The sequence below is a fragment of the Syngnathus typhle genome, linkage group LG14 (genome assembly GCF_033458585.1).
Source record: "Syngnathus typhle isolate RoL2023-S1 ecotype Sweden linkage group LG14, RoL_Styp_1.0, whole genome shotgun sequence".
Classification (NCBI taxonomy): domain Eukaryota; kingdom Metazoa; phylum Chordata; class Actinopteri; order Syngnathiformes; family Syngnathidae; genus Syngnathus; species Syngnathus typhle.
The window spans coordinates 78,897-90,000 of NC_083751.1; the positions used below are offsets into that span (position 1 = coordinate 78,897).

The following is an 11,104-nucleotide window of genomic DNA, read 5'->3' on the forward strand; positions in this document are numbered from 1 at the left end:
TATGAAGCGTTTGTGTAAAACACTTTGCAAGTCAACTGCACTCAGGTCACATCTGGCCGTCTAATGGAGAAGTTGTAAAAGCAGCTTTTAATGAGTTGGGAGATTGAAGATGTGGACGACGGGTGAGCAAGCAAGCTATGTTCTATCCCGAGCTGCTCGCACCAACAAGCGTGAGTTGACTTGTTTCTTCAAAAATCCGATATACGTGGCACCGTCGTTCGAAATGTCCAAAGTAGCCTATGATGAAAGCAGAAACGCCGGAGAGGACAAACAGCGTAACCTGCAAGCGGCCCGAGTTTGTCTAGATGATATTGCTGACAAAATATTCAGCATCTTTCTTTCTTGCTTTCTGCCAAAAAAATGAAAAAAAGGCCCGTGTTGTTCTGAAAAATTATAATCATGTTTGACTATAAAAGAAGACGGTAAGTGCATTTGGGGGCTAGTGTGCCGTAAAGATGCTTTGTGATCAAATGAGACAGGTGGCCGATTTCTTCCGAATGGCCAGTGGTTTGATTTGGGTGTAACGAATGACCATTAGTACGGCTATTTTAATGACAAACACATTGCTTTGAATGTAACACAATTGTTGAGGATCAAGCAACAGCAAAACTCCTGTTAACGTTCGACCTTGATTTGCCAATAAGAATTTCAACTGCATAATGAAACTTTATCTGTCGTCAACACTCATCTAAATGTTTTGGATCAGTTGCAACATGATGGCTAACATGCTCCAAAATAGTTTACAACTGTTATTGTTCTTACTGATTTGCTGGTGTCAAAATTTGCTGGCAAATTTTGGATTAGCCTTCCTGTTTTAGCCAAGGTTAAGTCCAACTTTGAATCTTTTTCAATGATCAAGTGGAAATCTTAGCAGTTACTCAACAAAGGCTTGTTTTGCTCAGGGGGAGACTTAGAACACTGCTGTTAAAAAAATAAAATAAATGTAAAAATAAACGGCAGATATTCTTCGCAGTTAAGTGAAATGTACACAACATATCATATATACGTAGTTGAGCAAGAAAGATGAAATGCTGAGTAAAACAAAAGCTGTGACAACTTTCACTTGAGTAGATATGGTTTTCTTGCAGCATGGCCTCGTCATTGGCTTAATCTATGAAAATAAATGAAATAATTATGCCTTCATTGCCATGCTCCAAATAACATGGTGGAAAAAAGACACAAGTGTGGAGATTAAGAGCACAAAGTGACGAATGCAGTGGGAGCATCTAACCTAGTAAGTGCGAGGAAAGTGCGAAGTAAATAGTTGTTTTGCTTGCATATTTCCCTCATAACGCTGTATGTAGTGTTACGTGAAAAAAAAATCCAACGACTAAGTATGTGGAAGACGAGAGAGTTTAGTAGCCAATGAAAGCGGCGGCGACGACGACAACAACCAGGGCAGCGTTTGGTCGTCAAGAGGAAGAATTCCTGCTAGTCACTGCAATCAAGCACAGATCAGGGGGAGCGTGTCAGAAACATGTGGTTCCCTGCACAGGATGTCAAGAGTCAACAAAAAGGCCATTTACTCCCAATTAGGGAAATAAAAGGAGACAGGGGCCAAAGCCATACTCCAATCAGCACCAGGGGTCTCTGGACAGCGGCGGCAGAGAGGCGGCGGCGGCGGCGGCACCGCGCTCGTTCGTCATCGCCGTCACGTCACCCTCATCAACATCAATATCAAACAGGAGTGACGCTGAACAAGAAAATAGGAATAATCATTCCACAGTGCCAGCGAGCTAAGCGCCCGCTTGGCGTCTGAGCTTATATCCATGCCATCGTCATTCTATTCCAAACAACCACTTACTGAAGCCTCTTATGAATGAATGTGTGTTGGTGTAAGATGGCCATTGGCCTTTATCAAAGGTAGCTAGCATATGCTCTTCTATCTGCTGAAGAATGTCACCCCTGATCTGTTTGACATGTCTTAATGCCAGCCTTTGCTTTCACCACACGACATCTTCAAGTGAAAGGAATGTCCATTTTGAGGAAATAGTTACTTTTGGAATGGGTTTCTATTTTGCTTTGATTGGCAAGCTAAAGTTTCCTTATAGCACACAAAAATGTTCATCATCACATGTAAACCTCCCTCCCGCTGATTTGGTCATTACATCACGCTACCAGAAGTATCAGTAGCAGTTTGTACTTGCTCAGGCTTCAATTCAGCCTTTTTGGGGGGCTCCGTGTTTGAGTGAACACACGGCAAAGTATACACGGCGGTTCGGGACTATTTGCAGGAGAAGCATTAGTTGCACTGTGATTAGTGTTTTCTCGGTGACTTACTCGCATGTCCCAATACGTACAAGACGACTGCACGTTTTCAATAGTTGTCATGTACAAGTACGCAGGCTCCGTCTGTGCGTGTGTGTGTTAAATGTTTGGTGTCATTCAAGTTGGAAACATTGGCATGTAAATGTCCCTTGCTTACATTGTTGCTTCTCATCAAAAGATTTGGATGTGATCTAGGTTGACCGCAGAGCAGGCATAGCAGTCAAGAACACACACTCAATTCTTCAGATCAAGCAAAATAAAGACCAGGGGCCCCGGAGGAGAATATTTGGAGACACGGGGAGGCCGACGCCCCCCCCCCCCCCCCCCCCCTATTCTTCTTTCATAGACGTTGGCAGTGAAAGGGACTTGTAGGCAGGAAAATGGAATCTGGGAGGGAAACTAATGATGAAAAAGTCCACTGCAGCTCTGTGCCTTCATTAAAGACGTGGAAAGAGCAAGAGACACACATCTGGATTCAATCTGTTGCCTTTGATGGCATCAAGTGTTCTTTTCCCAGATCAGGCGCAGGCAGGAACCCAGGGGATGGCAGCTCCAGTCCTGGCATCCCAGCGCACCGGCCCGCCTTCTACCGTCCACTTTCCAAGCCTAGCCAGGGACTTCGCAGTTCAAAAGCTACACTGCCGGTTGCTGCGCTTTTCACACGAGAACGTCCTTGCGCTCGCCGGCCCAGGAGGTTGGCTCCAATGGATCCAACTTTGGCTTGTTTTCAACCAAATAAAATGGCTTGTTTTGCCCCAATCAAGCCAGGAGCACCCGACCCACCCAGGACTTCTGGAACTTGCTTGCTGGAGCGCGGCTGTGTTAGCAGAGGGGGGACCAAAACAAAACAAAACAAACAAAAAAAAAGCCCTAGCCTAACATTTTCCACTTAGTGAGAAGTTTCAGTGAGAACAATTGACTTGCGGATTCTTTGTGTTGTGCTGCATTGTAAGATGAATCTCTCACACTGAGCTGTAAATATTTTCATGCTGCCAGACCAACAAGGAACTGCTTAGACTCCAGTTCAGTCCGAGAGCGCGTTTGAATACTCTTGAATAGTTTTGGCTTGACAAATTCACTTCTGGGAGTAATGCGTCTCATTCGTGCTCATGATCTCAAAATGGGCAGTCTGACTCGAGCCGTTTTCAGACCTTTCTGTTTTGAATCGGGAATAATTGGGCAGCTGGGCGGGCCGGCCGGCCGGCCGGCGTTTATAGAAGCCAATGGCAATGCCATTGTTTCAGAGAGAGAAACTAAGATATCTCATTTTCCAAACAGACTAATTGCCACGCAGACAGTGCAGCGCGCGTGTCAAATGTCGGGCTTGGACGCTGGCCAGAGGGCTTGAGAAACTTGAAGGGAAACAAATACTGTGCATAGTCTCGATTAAAAAGCAAAACTCCAAAGACGTCGTACGTCGGAGTCACAACAGATGCCTACATCTTCCGTTACTTTTCATTGACCTCCCTGCCTGCCTGCCCCAATCAGCAGATAAATTGTTGTTGATGTGCAACACAAAGAGCACCCTGGAATTGTAACATTCTTCTTATTCTTATTATTAATTGGTCACATGAAATCTCTTTTGAAAAGCTGAGATGTGTCATAATGTGTTTTCATTTGAGTCGGCTCTATCCTGGCTGACTCGCGTACAGCCATCAGACGTACAGGCAATTGGTATGCATCATTAGCGGGATGCCGTTGTACGGATTAAGCGCCGGAACATGCAAAGCACATTGGACTCAGAACCTCTCAGCATTGGACGCAAGGTAGCGAGGCACACACAGACATGCTATTTGAAGTGAAAAGAGGGACATTTACCTCGGCGGCTTTGTTATTGTGCCATGTTGTGACCATTAACATGTTGCCTTCACCCTCATTACGCTGTGAGCTTTGCCAGCCCAAGGAGAGTGTTGATGGCAACGATGCTTTGCTTTTCTCCAAAGGGGGGGAAGTGACTTATTGAGGGGCCCCGTCCAAAGTCAGACACATGCAGTGCCACGTAATTATGGGGCTCTACTCAGTGAGCCAGCCTGAAAGAGAGAGACAGACAGAGACAGACAGAGAGAGACAGAGAGAGAAAGAGAGAGAGACAGTTAGAGAGAGAGAGAGGGGGGGGGGGGTTCTTTCCTTGGTTTGCTGAAGTTGTGCAAACTTTGAAAGGACACAGCGCGTTTTGAACATCTGGTCGTCATCAGGCAGCAGCGAGCGGCCCTTCCCATGCTCACATGTGATCCAGCCGCCACACAATTCAGACCATCTCTCTTGTGAGAAAACTTCCCGCCGCTGTATGGATACGAGAGAAAGCTTTGATTACGGGCGGGAAAGCGACAGGTAGAAAACTTTGCTTGACGTTAGATTGAGCCCTCTGTGGCTCATTTGGATATGAACAAATGAACTCTCCTCTTCTTTGATTTTGTCAGCTAAGAAGGATCTATTGCTTTGCTTTGCTTTGGCGCTTTGGCCAATTCTACGTTGCCCTGTCGCGTCATGACTTCCAGTTATGCACACGTACTGGACAGGCAGGCCACGGTCGCAAACCGCCTGGAGAGCCCCATCTCGTCCAACCTGGATAACTTGCAAGCCAAAAAGAACTTCTCCGTAAGTCACCTGTTGGATCTGGAAGAAGCTGGGGAAATGGTGGGCAACCAGGCGGACGAGAGCGTCGGGGAAGCCGGGAGAAGCATGCTGGAGTCCCCGGGACTGACGAGCGGAAGCGACACCAACCAACAGGACAGTAAGTCGCTCGGCCTACTCGAATGGCCGTGTGCAAGCAAATCCCCCGGCCGGCACTAACTTTTCAAAATAATTTGATGGCAATATCGGCGCGTGCACAAAATAAACGTGCTAGCGGCGCATTTTTCGGCAACTGCTCACCTCACCCAAATCTGACGGTTAATTCTCCCACCGAGCTTCGATGGCAACGGAGTGTGATGGCAAGTAAGTGAGGCCATGGCTTTGTCTGCAACGCGGATGAAAATGAAACTGCCAGCGTTTCAAGCCGTTTGACCACAAAGCACTCAATAGACGACGGGAATTTGTGCAGCGCTGGCCGGGGAACGAAGACAACATGGAGCTTTACTTTCCGCCTTTTTCATTTCATGCACGCATCCGTCTTCCAGACCGCTTATTCTCACGAGCGTCGCCGGCCTGCTGGAGCTAAGACCGAGTGAATTTTTTAATAGGCGCTGCCAGCCGAGCCAATCGAAAACAAAGATTCTAATCTCTCCGTCGGGGAAGTGAATGCTAGCTCCTCTCCTCTCTTCTCTTCTCTCCTCTCCTCTCCAAACCTTTTGGGCCTTAATGACTGTTATTGTTATCTTTGAAAATGAGAGGAATGACAGAGAAAAATGCGAGTGGAAGTGGCTAGGTCATATCGTTAATTTACGGTTATTTTGGGGCTGTCAAACACTCTCAGACTATTGGACGCTAATGGTTTGTCATGAGTAACGCGCCTGTCTTTGCTCTCACAATTAAGAAATGAACTAACTTGTCACTCGATCACATTGGAACTTAAAAGAGCAGGTGGAATTAATCACTTTCCCGACAAACGCGAGGCATGAAAAGCATATGCGTTCCGTGTCATTCCGACTACATTGTTAACATTCATCTGCTGTTCATTAAATGAACCATTTTAACGCTAGGAATTGCAAATAGCCAACAAAAATATTATGGAACAGCTTTAACTCATAAATTCTTTAGCATAGTAGTATAGCAAAAAAACAAAAAAAAAACAATGCCTTTTTGAAATGATTATTGGTAATATTCTTATTGTGAATATTTTTATTACTATTGTTGTTATTATTATTTGTCAGGATTGTACGTCACGTTTGGACACGCTTTCGATCAAAAGCTGCTAATACATGGCAAACTAATAGCAAGCATTTGTTTATTCGCTTTTATGAATAGAAAAAAAGACTAAATGTTTCTCAACATGTATAACAGTATCCTGTAACACCTTGTTGTGACATGCAGTTATCATTAAATTAGAGTCACTTGACATTTTGTTCAGACCCGCACGCATTAACAGCAACACGATTGATTGATTTATATCAAACAAAATCTTGAATATGATTCATTTTGCCATTATTATTATTATGATAATGATGATGATTATTATTATTCTACAATTCCATCTACCAAATTGAATGTTTTTTCAGTCCAGTCAAGTCCATGAAAAGTCTTAAATAGTATTAAATATAGTCTTAAATATGCTGCTTTTCAAGAATACAACACAACTTATTTTTACAGGAAGCATCGCAGCAGAAAATACCAAACGAGATGTATGATTATACAATTAGAATGAATCATCATATCATTTAAAGAAAGAAAATGGGCAACAGAAATGGAGAAAACTTACAAGAACATTACGTGACAACGCTCAGAAAATACAAAATGAGATATATACGAAAAATACCATCATAGTGAATAATCATATCATTTAAAGAAAGAAAATGGGCAACAGAAATGGAGAAAACTTACAAGAACATTACGTGACAACGCTCAGAAAATACAAAATGAGATATATACGAAAAATACCATCATAGTGAATAATCATATCATTTAAAGGAAAAAAAGGGCAACAGAGTTACGAGAACATGGCGTGACAACGCTGAGAAAATCATTTGAGTAATTGACCTGCTCTCGTCAATTACTGTGTGACGGGCGACTGTTTGTTTTTAATGAAGGGTTAGAGGTCAACAAGTTTTCAACTTCTCAACTAGTAATTGAATCTAATACGAGTATGTCACTGACAGCCGGTCAAAATGAACCTTATTTCTGAAATCACGGATGCCGTGCAAATAGTGGCTGGCTGGATGTATGCTTCGTCAGTCTTTTAAAACGACACGCTCCTGGAGACTGAAGCGTTCTATAGTTTCCGTCCAGTTAACTGTATTTACTATTGGAACTTGTAATAGCGCAAGAGGAAAAAAATCCCAGTTTGATTTGATTCTTTATAGGACTCGACTTGGGTCGCCGATAGTGAACACTCGGCTGACTTGTGGCGTGCGATTTATTCCCGCTCGGTGACAACGTGCATGTGGGTGCGGCTGTTGGTTTGTCCTTAACCCTACGACTGGCTGGCGACCAGCGCGCGCTGGAGTCTGCCTTTCGCCGCCGCCTAATGTCAGCAGGGATGGGCTCCAGCACCCCCCGCGACCCTGAACACTTGTCGATGGATGGATGGATGGATGGATGGATGGAGCTTATAGGGAGGGCATTTTAAAATAACAAATGAAGAAAACAACGAGCTGTTGCCCTTTCAATCCTCTGTACATTCCCGTTTCATTTGATTTGTTGAAAAATATTTGCATATGAGAGACAAGCCTGCCTCAGACGGTAAAACCAAAAGCAAATGATGGCAACAGTAGGTATAACGTCCCGATTCATATGTACATCTGTAATATAAAATACTGCCAAGTCATAGAATAACAGTTAATCATTAGTACAAGAATATTTCTAATTTATTGGACTGTTTTGGATGATTATAATTCATTCTTTGAATATTCTTCTGGGAAGCTTAAAGTTGTACATAAGCAATACGAATCCTGGAGTAATATAATACGTCTTTTAATTGTAATATTTACGTATGTACTGGCTTATCTTGTAGCGTCATGATAATAAACCCGCATCTAGAGGAAGAGCGTTTAATTGTTCTTTCTGCCACTACACAGACACATTTGTCAGGAATAAAAAAAAAACAAAAAACATATGGATTTGAAGAAAAGGGAACTGAAATTGGGTCATTTGCATGGGCACCCCTGATCATCTTTTAGTGGTTGAGAAACAGTTGACCATTCTTCCTATTTCAAAGTCCAAAATGGACATTTCTTCATATTCAACAATCTATGCTCATCCCCACCTGTAATGACGCAAGCAACCCTATTCACACCATATTACTCCTGGCTTGCGCTTTCAAGAAATAGCAAATGTAAAGCAAATAGTGAAAAGCAGTTTCTGATTGGTAGCTAGCGACAGTATACATATATGGCATTACAATGGCTCTTTGATTTGCAGTGCTTTTGATAGGCAACACTACCTGAAGCAAAATCCCTTTTCAGATCATTTTGCTTTCTTTGCACTCAAACGACAAGACACCTAACTACACCTTGATTTTCTTTTGGCAAAGATGAGCAGATGAACACGGAGGAAAAGAAGAAGCGGAAGCAGCGCAGGAACAGAACCACCTTTAACAGCAGCCAGCTCCAGGCTCTTGAGAGAGTCTTTGAAAGAACGCACTACCCCGACGCGTTTGTTCGAGAAGACCTGGCCCGCCGGGTCAACCTTACTGAGGCCAGAGTGCAGGTAACAACAGGGGCAGGGCAGGGCATGGCATGGCATGGCATGGCATGGCATGGCATGGCATGGCATGGCATGACACATCTAATCGAATCCATCCATCTTTGCATATTCGTCACTTGCAATATTTCGATGAAATATGGTGAAATTACAAATAACAGAGATGCTCTAACTTGCTCGGAAATAAGTTTCTTTTCTTTTTTTCCATCGGGATTTCTTGCGGGAGCGCCTCTGAAACAAAACATTTGATCAAAAATAGAGCCATAAAATGTCAAAGTCACGGGGAAGCCTAAATTGCAGTCAGTAATGCTTTGACTGAACACAGAACGCTCTGACAAATTTGCTTGTTGAGGAATCGCCACGGCTCCTGAAATCTCAAGACAAGATGCACTCGATGTTTATCGCACTTCTCAAGCGTGACATTCAAAATGTTTGATAGTCGGGATTTTTCTCGCAGCGGGGCACCTGGTATCGTCTGTTAGTTCTTGGTTTATACTAAGAGGCTAATTGCCTTTGAGGATGTTTGCACTTTGCCTTAGTAGCTCCACAGACAAGTGAGAAGACGTTTTATGCACCAGGCAATCACAATTTGCTGACAGTAGTTTGACTGCACTCCCTCCCTGCAGATACGTTTGGATGACACATGATTACAGTATACAATAACAGCAACAATTCAGACGTTCCTCACCTGTCTGGCCTCTTAGAAGTCGTAAAACATTTGGAGAGGGCTTCTTTTAAAAGCTACACCCAAAGCCACAGCGAGAGAAAGAGAGAAAGAAATCGATATAGAAGTACAGATATGCGCACACGCACACATTATGTGCAAGAGAGTTCCCTGTGCTTCAACACCAGCAAAAATGGTCTTGCAGAAAAAAATGGGGAAAAGGAAATTGTGAGCTTGGAGCAAGAAGGAGCACATCTGTGATTAATGTGGAGCAGGCAGAAAGAAATGCAGAAATCCTTTGATAATAGAGTCTTTGAGCTCATTCCCGAGGCTATGCGTCATCATGCAGCAAGCCCCATCTAATAATGGATATGATTTCACAGTGAGCAACAACATTAGCTCCCCCGGCCGGGAGTTTTAGCATCCGGTGCTTGGAAGGTTAGAGGCTCATTACAGGCTTAGCTCATGAATCATACCTACATGGTCCATTTTGATATGATCTATACATTTGATTGGTTACGAGGAATAACGCTCCAATTAGATCCGACTGGCGTATGTAGGTGTGCGGAAAGGTCATCGCAGCCTTTACAATGGTACGATCCGTGTCGCTCGCTTAACAGAGTGGATTTTTAAAAATAGCGTCTCATTTTGCAGGTTTGGTTTCAAAATAGGCGAGCTAAGTTTCGGCGAAACGAGCGCGCTATGCTGGCTAGCAAGAACGCTTCGCTCCTGAAATCCTACTCCGGAGAGGTCACGGCAGTGGAGCAGCCCATCGTCCCACGCCCTGCGCCGCGGCCAAACGATTATCTTTCCTGGGGTAGCGCCGCTCCGTACAGGTTGGTCTCACATGCAAAGAAAGCTACATCATTTACTACATAGACCAGCTCAAAGTTCCCTTCACAAATTTTAAATCAGCTTGTTCAGTGCATTGAATTTTCCAAATTCGGCCTTCAAAATATTTCACGAAGGTTTTGTTTTTAGTGAATGTATTATTTCTTAACTTGTTTGGCCAAAAAACACAATCACACCATAAAAGTGGGACAGAAAAGTGCTTTGAGCGCATTCAGGCGCAACACTGATTGCCATGTCGTCATTTGAGAGCGTCTGTATGAAAATACCTCGTGTCAAAACACAAAGGAACATTGTGGTCGGTCAAAAATACTTTTGTGAATTAAGTGCAAAGGTCACCCAGACAATTCAGTGATTTCCATGCAAACCAAGATAATTGGGTTTCAAATCATCCATGAGCCTTCAAACAGCCTTCAAAGCCTTTGACATCTTTTGTTTCCTTCCCTTTAACGCGTCAGCGCCATGGCCACCTACCCGCCGACTTGCTCCAACACTAACGCGTCCCAGGGAATGAACATGGCAAACAGCATTGCCAACCTGCGGCTCAAAGCAAAGGAGTACAGCTTGAACCAGGTTCCCACGGTGAACTGAAAGCTACTACCCCGTGTGCGTGCCTGCGTGCGCCAATATCCGTTTGGGGACGGACCTTCAAAACCACTGGACCCACCCCAACAGACAACCATCTTTTTTGGAAAGAGTTTCATCCCACATAATCCGGAGTTTTCTGCTTTTTTTTTTTTTTTACTTTCAAAATTCGGTGAGATCAATTTTTGCACAACAAATGCAAAATGTGGTCACCGAGTGACGCAAAAAAACGTTTTACTCCAAGACTTTGTTTGTCTTACAAACCACTGTTTATACTAAAGACATCTCAACTTGATGTTGTAATCAAATATCTGTGTAGTTTTGTTATCGTGACTGGTACGGAAGATGGTTTTTTCCCCCCATTCGTTTTGTGCCGTTTCGGGCACAGAAGGAGCGAGAGTCAAATGACGCCCTCTGACGACTTTTTTTCCCCCCTGTACT

General features: G+C 43.8%; 1 protein-coding gene across 3 annotated transcripts in view; it reads left to right on the plus strand.

Annotated features, from left to right (window-relative positions):
• The first annotated feature begins 4,409 nt into the window (after positions 1–4,409).
• The window catches only part of prrx1b (paired related homeobox 1b), a 6,893-nt gene continuing 198 nt past the window's right edge, over positions 4,410–11,104 (plus strand). Inside the window, exons 1-5 of one of the 3 annotated variants that reach the window (XM_061296409.1) lie at positions 4,410–4,599; positions 4,767–5,002; positions 8,396–8,571; positions 9,884–10,065; positions 10,537–11,104. The exon at positions 10,537–11,104 is cut by the window's right edge and continues 198 nt beyond it. In XM_061296409.1, the coding sequence (XP_061152393.1) occupies positions 4,556–4,599; positions 4,767–5,002; positions 8,396–8,571; positions 9,884–10,065; positions 10,537–10,669 (771 nt within the window). In that variant the 5' untranslated portion in view covers positions 4,410–4,555 and the 3' untranslated portion in view covers positions 10,670–11,104. Of the gene's footprint in view, positions 5,003–8,395; positions 8,572–9,883; positions 10,066–10,536 lie in introns of all 3 variants that reach the window. The other 2 variants (XM_061296410.1, XM_061296411.1) reach the window with 2 other exon arrangements.